Consider the following 12,261-nt stretch of genomic DNA (forward strand, 5'->3'; position numbering starts at 1 on the left):
TTATCTTTATAATAAAGCCAATGGCTGGAAATCTCAGACCATTACAAGGAATGAGATTTGACAAGTAGAATATGAAAGAGTTTAACATAAAGCTTGTGTTGTTTTGAAAACATGAGACACATAACGAGGGGGCATAGATTTCGTCTATAATGAGGGGGCATAGATTTAAGGTGAGAGAGGAGAGATACAAAAGTGTCCAGAGGGGAAATTTTTTCACTCAAAGGGCGGTGAGTGTCTGGAACGAGCTGCCAGAGGCAGTAGGAGAGGCGGGTACAATTTTGTCTTTTAAAAAGCATTTGGACAGTTACATGGGTAAGATGGGTATAGAGGGATATCGGCCAAGTGCAGGCAACTGGGACTAGCTTAGTGGTATAAACTGGGCGACATGGACATGTTGGGCCGAAGGGCCTGTTTCCATGTTGTAAACTCCTATGATCTATGATACATGATAACACCCTACTTTTAAAACAAAAAGTTTCCAATTTTCTCCTGTCCTCATGTTGAAATACAAGCACCGCCCCTGGGGAGTGTTGCTCTGGCTGCCTGCATCTCTTCTGTGGTCTTGTCCGTGCCTAGGTGGCCCTGGAGAGGGAGCATAGGGCCTTCCGGAATCAGTGGACACTGCAGGGAATAGAGTGTGTGATAGATACAAATAACAATATTATGAGTTAGATTATAAGTTTTATTCAAATTAGACTTTATGTTGGAATTATTGGCTCATTCTTGCCTTTGAGTCAGAGGTTGTGGGTTCAAGTCCCACTCCAGAAACTGGAGCACATAATCTGGGCTGCCACGTTAGTGCAGTACTGAGGGAGAGCTGCAGTGTCGGAGGTGTCGTCTTTCAGATGAGAGGTTAAACCGAAGTCCCATCTGTCTTCGCAGGTGGACATAAATGATCTTATGACACTATTCGAAGATGAGCAGGGGAGTTGTCCCTTGTGTCCTAGCCAATATTTATACCTCAACCGACATCACTAAAAAATAAACAGATTATCTGGTCATTATCTCATTGCTGTTTGCAGGACTTTGCTGTGCATAAATTGGCTGCCACATTTCCCTACATTACAACGGTGACTATACTTATAAAGTACTTCATTGGCTGTAAAGCGCTTTGGGTCTTTCTGAGGTCGTGCAAAGTGCTATGTAAATGCAAGTTCATTCTTTCTTTCTTATTAGTTGTGCCTCCTCATGAGGGGGCACTTGTACATTTCTTTCTCTGTCGATGACACTGGGGCAATCCAGTGCCATCCTTATTGATCATGTTGAGGGTACAGTTCCGTAGGTGGCTGCAGCCCTCAATACCTTGCCCAAAGAGCCATTTTTCACATGACTGTGACCAATAATTGTCAGCAAGCAATTTTGCCATGAGAACATCACTGCAGACCCAATCCTGTTCTGAGATGATGTCTACTAATGTGCACTTTCCAGCAAAGGATAGCAATCAGAAGTGGCAACCCTAGTGGATTTTTCCCCTCCTTAGCATGGGGTCACTGAGGCCAGTCCAGCACTGTCCACTGTCTGCCCAGCAACAACAACTTGCATTTATAGAGCTTTTAACGTAGTAAAACATCCCAAGGGGCTTCACTGGAATGTTATCAAACAAAATTTGACAACGAGCCACATTAGGTGATATTAGGACAGGTGAGGTCAAAGAGGTAGGTTTTAAGGAGCATCTTAAAGGAGGAGAGAGGGGTAGAGAGACAGAGAGGTTTAGGGAGGGAATTCCACAGCTTGGGGCTTAAGCAGTTGAAGGCATTGCCGCCAGTGGTGGAGCAATTAAAATCAGGATGCACATGAGGCCAGAATTGGAGGAGCATAGAGATCTCGGAGGGTGGAAGTAGGTGGTCTTGGTGATGGAGCGAATATATAGTTGGAAGCTCATGTCAGGGTCAAATAGGACGTCAAGGTTGCTAATGGTCTGGTTCAGCCTCAGGCAGTGGCCTGGGAGAGGGATGGAGTCGGTGGCTAGCGAACGGAGCTTGTAGCAAGGACTGAAGACAATGGCTTCAGTCTTCCCAATATTTAGTTGGAGGAAATTTCTGCTCATCCAGTACTGGATGTCAGACAAGCTCTTTGATAAATCAGAGACAGTGGAGGTATCGTGAGGGGTAATCAGCAAGATCAGTGAAGTCAGAAGGGACTGAAAATCGAATCTGGGATCTTTCTGGCTCAGTACAACACCGGGTGGTGCCTTTGCCCTAAGCTGTCAGGAAGCTCGATGTTGGAATCTCATGCAGTGTAAGGCTTATCATGGAATGGTTGCAGCACAGGAGGAGGCCATTCTGCCCATCGAGCTCGTGCCAGGCTTCCGATGGCTGAGAGCCCAAGGGCATTAAGAAACAGCCAGTTTTCAATGTATTGGTTACTCACAAGATTGTGGAACCTGGCAAGCTCCATTTGATTATGTCACACCTTTTATTATAGAATCGGAAAATTCTTCAAGTGCAAATATAATACATAATGCTATTTTTCTACGGAAAGTAAGATCTACAAATGTGGAAACATTTTCAAAGGTTTATAAAGTTTAATATTCTGAAATGATGCTTCACAAAATGCAGATGAAAATTGCTAAAGGTGCCTCGTTTTAATCACACGTGAAAATTTTGGGTGCTCATAAAATGCCATCTTCTGGATATGTTTGCCAAACAATTCAATTGTGGTCTAACTAGTGGCATGTTGGCGTAAAAACTAAATATGGCGTCTTATCAGTTTGGGACTGAGATTCACTCGTTTTGTTTTTTTTTAAAAATAACTCATTTTGCCCTGTCTCACTCGTTTGGAGCACATCTCTCACTCCTGTGGCAGTGCTTTCATGCTGACAGCTCTGCTCCCTGCTATATCTCAGCCCAGTTTTAAACTACAATATTATTGAAAACATTTTCCACACTTTAGAAACTCAGCATAGCTCTACACGGATCATTTCAAGCTTCCTGTGTTAAATCAATTCCACTCCACACTATTCCCAGTGAGTAACTTGGTAGATGATGAGGAGAGGCGGGAGGAGGAACGACTTTAAAACAAACTCCCAGAAAATCGCAATGGGGCTGCCGAGCGCGCGAACCCGCGTGACGTCAAAGCCGCAACGCTACCCGGAAGTTAACGTATCATTACGCTAGCCTACACAGATACACGCCAAATGAGAGGAGGAGGAGGAGGGGGGGAGAAAGAAAGACACTTTTTAAGTAAGGGTAAGATGGCATTAAAGTAGCGTAGAACAATCTCAAACACTAGTTTATAACCTCGGCTGTTGGAGAGCTTGGATGAAAGAAGACGACTCTTTTATTCCCTTCCCCCCCCCCACCCAGTGTAGCCATCCGCTGTGACCGGCACTATTTTCCCGTTGCACTCCTTGGAATGAGTCGAGTCGAGCGGCCGCCATTTTATTGTGATCTCGGAAAGGGGCGGACGACGGTTGTGAGCGAGACTGAGACTTTGTGGCACATTTCAAATAATCAATTGAGCGCGTTTTATTTTCTTTTTCTATTATTTAAAAAAAAATCGTGTTTTTAAAAAAAAATTACAAAAAAAAAAGAAAACTGCGTTTAAGTTGCGCAAAACCTCCATCTACACTTTTTTTTTAATATATATTTTAAGTCACACCAACCGTCGGGCTGGAGGGTAACGGGATGCAGAACCACAGCGGCGTGATCCGGGGCCCGGCGGGGAACAACGACTGTCGAATATACGTAGGCAACCTACCGCCGGACATCCGGACGAAAGATATCGAAGATGTGTTCTACAAGTACGGCAGCATCAGGGACATCGATCTGAAGAACCGCCGTGGCGGCCCACCCTTCGCCTTCGTCGAGTTTGAAGACCCGAGGTACGGCCGGCCAGCCTGGCGGGCGGGCGGGCAGGCAGACATCCCTTTCCCCCCCACCCCCCGCCCTCTCCCACAGCGCGCGGCGCGCCGCGGCCCGTCTCTCACGCGCTCGGCCACTTTTAGCGCCGTTTCTTCGTGCATGGGGTTCAGCTTTGCTGGCACCGCGTGTGGGGGCTGCAATCGGTGCAACTTTTAACTTTTTTTGTTTTGGTTGGAAGGTGTGCTGCTTGCTCAGTTTGTTTTTAATTTGCAAAACCGGTTATTGATTTAGGAGAAGAATTGACCTCTCCGTTCTGAAAAGTAAGTGGCAGATTTTCTGCACGGTTGGGGTTTGGGATAGGTTCGGTTTGCATTGCAGAGTTTTCTTGTTAAAAGCGCGGCTTCCTCGATGCACTGCAATTTGCAAAGTATAACGTGCATATACTTGTTTTGAGTTTTTGTCTTGAATTTAACCAACTGATCGTGTGCATTTATAAAGGCATCTATCTGATCGCCATTTTGCTGCAAAAGGAAACGACGCCACGCAAGCCCTTTGTTTGGCGGGTTTTTGCTGCAGATCCGTGTAAGCAGGAGAGGACGGCATGTTTCGGGGGAAAAAAAACTCAATTATACGTGAATTCAGTGACACGCAGATTCAATTTGTGGCTGTGTTGTCATTTGATCCGTGTACACGCTGTGATCCTCGACTTTCCAGAACACGTTGTACAACACATGGCGGCCCAAAATATATTCAGTCGATTTCAGTACGCGTCCAAAGGTCGTATTAACAGCGGAACTTGTGTTATGACGTTAACATTTTGGATATATGCATTGTTTTCCACCCCTTTAAAATCGTTCGATTCTACCACCCATTGTCTGAATTTCTGTGTGGATTTTAACATTTTCTTGTGCTTTCAGAGATGCGGAGGATGCTGTGTATGGTCGAGATGGTTACGATTACGATGGCTACCGTCTGCGTGTTGAATTTCCACGGAGTGGGCGAGGGACTGGAAGAGGGGGCGGTGGTGGTGGCGGCGGTGGTGGTGGGCAAACACCAAGGGGAAGATACGGGCCCCCCTCTAGGCGTTCGGAATACAGAGTGGTAGTTTCAGGTGAGGCAAAAAGCGCAATGATGATTTTTTAATGTGATTTTTGAATAACATTTGAAGATCTTAATTATAAAATGACCTTTTCAGGGCTTCCTCCAAGTGGTAGTTGGCAGGATTTGAAAGATCACATGCGGGAAGCAGGTGATGTATGTTACGCTGATGTTTTCCGTGATGGAACTGGTGTCGTGGAGTTTGTTCGCAAAGAAGATATGAGCTATGCAGTGCGAAAACTGGATAACACAAAATTCCGATCTCACGAGGTAGGTTACCTAATTCTGAAAGCCTTAGAGACGATGACTAAGAGCCATAACTTAACTATTCATTTGGAGCTTCAGGTAAGGCAAAGTGGTCAAGAAAGTGACTGAAAGGAATGGCTCAAGCAAATTAGTTTCTGTTTATGGCTAATACCTTAAGACACTACCTGAAGGGTGGGTAAAGGTCCATTTGATTTTTAACTTTGTATGGGTGAATACACTGTTCTGAGTTTTAAGGTTAAACCACATTTTCTGCCTTAAAGAAGGAAGTTAGTAATTATATTCCAACAATCTTTACTGTACCATATATTGAAAGAGAAACTATTCTGGTTGAAAATTCACCATTTAGTGACCTAAGGAGGTAAACTTTTTCAGCAGAGAAGAAACTAACGTAGTATTAGCCTTATTCGGTGGCTTTCCTGAATAACGTTTGAAAGTAGTGAACATTTCTCTTCACGTATTCAATAGGGAGAAACAGCATATATCCGTGTGAAAGTTGATGGTCCAAGAAGTCCAAGCTATGGAAGATCTCGTTCACGTAGCCGCAGTCGAACCAGAAGCCGTAGCCGAAGTCGCAGCAGAAGCCGTAGTTACTCTCCCAGACGAAGCAGAGGATCTCCCCGCTACTCGCCCCGTCATAGCAGATCACGCTCGCGTAGCTAGATCGTAAATCCATTGCTGGAGTTTCTTGTAGTACACCACCAGTCTTTTCCTTAAATAGAACGGATTCTTTATTTTTAAATCCACGTTAACTTGTTTTATTCAAGTTTAGTACACAATTTAAATTGATATCCATATTAAGAGGGTTGCTTCTCTTCGTTGTTAACATTCCCTCCTATGTCATTGAGGTCTGATAATTGTATAGACAAGAGTAGGTTTGGAGTTTGGGAAGCTTTCAAAATGGTGTCAACATGACTTGGATTAACAGTAAACTGTTGCAGTAATTTGTTAATGTTTATAGTTGACTTCATTTGAATTGAATAAATCCTAATGTAAGAATTGTAGGAGGTTATGTAGATAGGACTGTTGTGAGACATTTTTGTGAAAACCTTGTGTTGTACCTTATCTTACCTTTTCATGTATCTTCCTATAGACATATCTCAACTGAGGATGGATTAAGCATTCTTTGGATTAAAGGATTGTGGAGCTCATTTCAGTCATATTAGGAATGTCAAATCGTGTCTAATTGGAGGAGGAGGAGGAATCTGATCATTTATGGAGGCAATGGTATGACTCCAAGTGCTATTGTCACAATTAAACTTGGCAGTATTGAAGTTGTGCTTCTCTTTTGTACAAATGGTTGTATAATCCATGAACTATGGTGTTACTGTGCCGCGTTACGAAGTTCTGTGCGGCATCAATACTGCTGAGCTTGCATGTTCTGTGTGACTAGTCTGGCATTGGTTTTCACCATTTTGAACAGAAGTCCTATTGATTAAAACTTTAAAAAAAAACACTTTTTTAAAAAAAAAAGTAAAATGGCTGTCTTTCAGCACAGTTTGGTTACCTGGATCAAAAATTCATCAACCTAGTTTGTAATGCAGTTAAGTGGTGAATTACATGTACAGTACAACTCAATTACTAGATTTCACATGGTAACTAGAAATGAAGGTGTCAATGAAAGTAAATACTGCACCAGTAAATTTTGTGCTAACTGAAGTGCGTGTGTAGTAATGCTATCAGGGCTTGAATTGATATCCACTAGTCCAACATCTTGTTCCTTCTTTCATGTACATCCTAAATAAACTAAGCAGTATCTATGGACATACTTTAATGTAGTTAAGTATGCTGAATGTATGGCCTCTATCATGTGTGCCCGTTAGTGGACTGCTATGATGTTGGGTTAGTGAATACTTAACTACAATAGTAAGTTGTCATTTTTAATGGTATTGTGGAATAAAGTTTCTTGTTAAAATATGTAACAGCTTTCACATTGACTGTGGGGATGTGGATGCAGTTTATGCTGTTCATCTGTCAAAACATCTGTAAATAATGGCCAGATGACAGCTATAACTGTCCCATCCCATATAAACCTTGTTGTTTATTGTATCTAACGTTTGCCTCCTTTTTTGGTTTTGCTGGTTATTAAAGGTTTGGATTGGAGAGGGCTCATTGGATCCCAATCCTTGGAGCTGGATCTTTGGATTCAATTCATTGTGAGGATAGGATAGGGAGGATCATAACATGGATTCATGGAGCGGGATCATATTACCAGGAGCTGTAGGAGTGGATTCCTGCCCCAATCAAACCGCGTATTTGTGGATTTTTTTGTTTTTCTTTTGTTGTGTTCTCTTTTTTGTTTTTCCCCTCATACCCATAATTGGCTATTCCAGAAAGTCTTCCCTTTTATTTTTGTCAGTTGGAGTCCAATGGATGCCCCGTGGGATTGGCTTTTTTTTGCCTTTTTTTTCGTAAACGGAGTGAAACCAGGACCGGGAGAGGTACGCTGGAGCAATCTCCTTGGATGGATTCGGCATTCAGGATTTGGTAACAATTTAAGGAGGGTGATATCTTAACTTTTTGTAACTATTATTATGGGGTATTTTGTTAAAAATGAATCTGAATTGGCTGTGCATACTAAAATTAAGGGAATAGATAAAATTGATTAATTTTTGGCCCAAAAGGATTACTTTCTACTCATAGCTTTAATGTTTAACCTCCATTTTGACAATAAATTCTTTTTTAATTGTATGTTTGAGTTTGTGATTATTTTGTGAACAGGTGTTTGGCTGCCATTTTGTGTAATTTGTGAGGAATCTTAAGAAGTAATCCTAAAACTGTTCACAACAAAATGCTGTAAATGATTTGCATTTTATATATTCCCATTTACAAGTTGTATTGCCACATTGCTTATGCAAATTCCTATATCCTAATTTTTGTTTGGTTAATCGACAAGGATTCCCCATATGTAATGATGTATTGATCTTAAGTTTGTCATGCTGGTATCTGCCGTTAGTTTCCTGGTTGGCTTTTTAATTAGGGACAGAATTGAAATGGAGCAACTAACAGAAAAATCAAGATAATCCACATCAGTTTTGTATAATTCCATAACTAAATTGGACCTAAATTTTACCTTTTTTAAAAAAATAATCAAATGCTCTTTACCTCAAGCATACTAGAACATGGTAAAGCATATTCCTACATTGTCTTTCACAAACAGATCTATTGCTAGGTGGATGCTGATTTCTAAAACTAAAGCCAGGGATGATAGTTTTTGGATTTATTTGGGTTGATATTCATCTTTTTTGCTGCAGAAAATGATTACTTTTGTTAAAAGAAAGGAAAAGTAGAATGTGATGTGATGCCACTAGTTGTCCCCAAAGCACTTACTTGAAGTACTGTAGAGACATCTTGTGGTTAGCATCATTTGTTGTATTTTGTATGTTCAACAGTGCAGACATTTCTATTTTATTTTCCCCCAAAACTCGCCCTGAGACATTAGATAGCACGTACCTGATGAGTGTAATGACTAAACACAGTGAGCCGAAGAATGTTGTGAATTTTAATAAAGGATCAACAAAGCTGTTGCTGTTTTTTTCACATTTCATTGCAGTGGAGTATTTTCTATCCTCTGATCCTAATCTACACATTTCCCATGTCAAGTATTGCAAATGGCACATTCTTCCCCTAGTAGAGATGACCATTTCCATCATTTCTGCTCTGCACTTTGGCCTTTCATTGCTGTTTGAAACAAAACAAGTTTGCTCATTGATCCATGGCACCTGTGATTTAATTTGCATAGCAGATTTTGGTAGCCTGAATATTCTGGTAAGTGAATAGACTACTGTAATTTGTAAACTTAAATGGATACTGAAATTTATATACATATGAGGAAAATTGTCTTCCTGTGCCATGTACCATCCCTGACTAGCGCCTCATGGCTTTGTGCATTCAGTCAGTAGTACACTGCATAAGCTGCATGCTCTGCCCATCTGGTTGGTAAGTGTCCAAAAATATGTGCCAGTTTAATGTCAAGTAATACAGCTGGACTATACTACACCTAGTTAAAGCAGCAACATGTTTGTTTTAGCCTCTAGATGGTTAGTATAAGAAATTCACAGGTCATTGCACAGCCCAGGTGTACAGTGCTTCATTTTCTTAATGATTATTCCTTAACCTAAAATGCTGAGTTTAATTTCTCATTTTCCCCCTTTCTCTTGTGATTGCACATTCTCTAGTTCTGAAGTACATAGCATAGACTTGTCTGAGCTTTCAGTGCTGCTCTGTAATTAAAGTGGAAAGTGACACGACACATTAGTACACTCCTGTCATCGTTATGCTGCAGTTAAGTTTCCACCTAGGATGAAATTATTTTAGGCTGGTGTTCATGAATTGTGAGCCTGCATTTAGCTGTGCTGTGAAATTTCTTGCTAATGTCTTGTCTGGTTTATTACAAAAGGACACTTTGCTCACCTATATTTTTATACACATAATTTGATCAGTTTTTCTCACTTTATGGGGTTGTTGCATTGTTATGAACCTGACCTAACTGACGTGTTTTATGTCTCACACACATTGGTCACTTAGGTATGAGGAGAAATCATAAGTATAATCTGAGATAAAGCCAGGTATTGCACAAGTAGTGATTCAAAGAAAGCTCTGGAAGCAGCAAGGGATCACTGGTCATATTTTAAGTGGATGGGATGCATTGGGGTTTTTGTCATCAGTTTTACTCTACATGCCTGCAACTACTTTTAAAATATATGGCCAAGTATATTTTGTATACTTGCAATACATGATCAAAGTGGTAGGACTGGATTCCTGGTGTTTTTAAGGCTGAGGCTTTAGACCACCTCTTAAAATTGTAGTTTTTGGTACTTTGAGGTCAAACCACAAAATGAGGCTTAGTGAATTGAGTACTCCAAATGGCTAAGCTACCCAAAGATATTTATGGAACATTTATTTTACTGCAACTTTCTTCTCATCTTGACATCTTTGAGTCCCATATTGGACATGGGGAGTGAATTGTTGATTGACTAACCTGACTCGGCTTTCTCCTAGGAGGGGGAAGAAAAATTCCATACAGTAAATGAGGCATCTGGGAAAGAAATGGAGGTTGCGATTAGAATGTACATTATCACTAATGTGAATGAAGCATTGGAACGGATTCTGTTGGGTGCCTCGAGTTTGTTGTGACCATCTGTGTATATCAGAGAACTTGTCTAATTGCCTCAGTCAGGTGATCCCCAAAACATCCCATCCACTTAAAATGGCCACTGTGATCCCTTATGAAGCAGCGAAGTCTTGATCTTGATAGTTAATCTGAATTGATCCACAGCTGTGAATGTAATTGGAGGTATAAATCTTGTCCTAGCATGGAAGCTCTGGCATGAAATTTTCCCACTGCTTGTCCAAATTCTTCTTGGAACTAAAGCATCTGTAAGATCCTGTCCTGTTGCATTAGTGCATTGGGAGCATCTGGAAAATAAATCTTGCAATTGGTTTGGGAAAAATAAACATTTGGACCTGTGATCTGTTTGGTCTATTATTGTCAGCTAATGCCAGCTCCATTCCTTATGCTTTTCCAAGCATTCAATTAGAAACCTTGTCCTCCCTTTACTTATGGCAATAATGTTTCCATAATAATGATAGGTAGGGAATTGCAGGATTTTGACAGCAGAGATAAATTACAGAAATTACAACATGCTGTTTGGCCCATTCAGTCTGTTTATCCTCCACACGAGCAGTATCCCTAATCCCACATCCTTTTATTTTCAGCCACTTATCTATCTTACTCTTAAAAAGTTGATATGGCCCCTGCATTCCACAGTTTCTCAACCATCTATAAAAAAGTTTCTCCTGCTTTGTGTCCCAAATCTCTTGCATTTAATCTTGTATCTATGCCCCCTCATTCTGGACCCTTCAACCACTGGAAATGGCCTGCTTTTATCTTAATTTTAAACAAATCACCCATATCTATTCTAACAACAACAGCCCCAATCTCTAGTTAGGATGGCCTATAATTGCATGGTGCTGTTATATAAGAATTTGGCTTCAGGACTTGTATGATGTGGAAGTGCACTTTCCTTTATTGTTTCCTGTTCAGGAGTATGACTGGACTGAAGAGAAAGATGTGAAATTGTTTCAAATCTCCAGTGCAAGAACAATTAGTTACGAAAGCAATTTTGTTATAGAAACTTTCTAACTTGAAGTTTGGGGGAAAAAAATACAGCCATGTTGGAGAGGGTATTGGTTTCAGCTTACAATTCTTGGAGATGCGTTCATATACTACAATGTAACATTTCCCCGTAGTGTGAAAAGAAATCAGTGACTTGGGATGATTTTAGGTGGCAGTGGATTAGTAGTTCTTTCAATTCTAGCATTTGGCTGATGGAATAAAAATCCTTTTTTTTGGCTGTCAGGATCAATAAATGAAAAATGAGTGGACAGTCTCCTCTTAGTTCCTGGGGTTCTTCAAAATCCTATACAGTTGTGTGCATTTTGTTCTCCACTCCAAGCAGTCTGACCAATACTAATCCTTGACCCGGTGGGGGGGGGAGGGAACGGGAAAGCTTGATTTATTTTGTTCTATATGGAGCACAATTAAGTGCGAGTAAGGTATGTTTGGGAAGGGGATTAGGTAAATAATGAAGAATTGCCAGTGATGAGGCAGTAATCTTATTGAAGCATTTATAACTGGCTTTTCAATTTGAGATTGTTGCCTTTGAATTGCTCCAGTATAGGCATTTTAGTATAATATATACTGTGGTTTTATGTTTTGGGACTTTTTTTTGCAGGTATCATGGATGGTGATGGCCATTATGCTCCATGTAGTTGATGCGTGATGACGTCAAAACTGAAGGATTAACAATTGTGACATAATCACTGCACGTTTGAGTGATAATCAGCAGTTGATTGCCAGGAAATGAAGCACATGCATCTAGAATGGATACCTAGTAGTGAGTTAGACTGATATATAATCTCTGGGTTCAGAAGGTTCGATGAATGAACGTTTTTAAACAATGTCTGAGCCCTGAGATTAATTGCAGAATTTGACTCGTGTTATATCTACTGTTAAATTTTGATCTTTTACTATTGAAATTCCAAGATTTCTTGCCATTTTCAGAAGAATCCAGTTTAGAATGGTATGTTTTCA

General features: G+C 40.8%; 1 protein-coding gene and 1 long non-coding RNA gene across 2 annotated transcripts; one reads left to right on the plus strand and one right to left on the minus strand.

The window, feature by feature from the left end:
- Positions 1–661: 661 nt before the first annotated feature.
- LOC137344990 (uncharacterized) lies at positions 662–4,068 on the minus strand. Its single transcript, XR_010968528.1, has 2 exons — positions 3,700–4,068; positions 662–974 (listed from the first exon to the last, which is right to left on the minus strand). It is a non-coding gene; the product is annotated as an uncharacterized lncRNA (long non-coding RNA).
- srsf1b (serine and arginine rich splicing factor 1b) lies at positions 3,345–8,707 on the plus strand. The gene is made up of 5 exons (XM_068008311.1): positions 3,345–3,823; positions 4,721–4,914; positions 4,999–5,171; positions 5,634–6,392; positions 7,257–8,707. The coding sequence occupies exons 1-4, from the start codon at positions 3,627–3,629 to the stop codon at positions 5,826–5,828; spliced, it is 759 nt and encodes a 252-aa protein (XP_067864412.1). The 5' UTR covers positions 3,345–3,626; the 3' UTR covers positions 5,829–6,392; positions 7,257–8,707.
- The last annotated feature ends 3,554 nt before the right edge of the window (positions 8,708–12,261 follow it).

Source organism: Heptranchias perlo, chromosome 28 (genome assembly GCF_035084215.1).
Source record: "Heptranchias perlo isolate sHepPer1 chromosome 28, sHepPer1.hap1, whole genome shotgun sequence".
NCBI lineage: Eukaryota > Metazoa > Chordata > Chondrichthyes > Hexanchiformes > Hexanchidae > Heptranchias > Heptranchias perlo.

Bases quoted from the DNA above. Each gene is read 5' to 3' on its own strand.
- srsf1b (XM_068008311.1), top strand. From the start codon at position 3,627: ATGCAGAACCACAGCGGCGTGATCCGGGGCCCGGCGGGGAACAACGAC. The intron at 3,824-4,720 runs GTACGGCCGGCC...TTGTGCTTTCAG, and splicing joins GTCGAGTTTGAAGACCCGAG to AGATGCGGAGGATGCTGTGT. The intron at 4,915-4,998 runs GTGAGGCAAAAA...TGACCTTTTCAG, and splicing joins ATACAGAGTGGTAGTTTCAG to GGCTTCCTCCAAGTGGTAGT.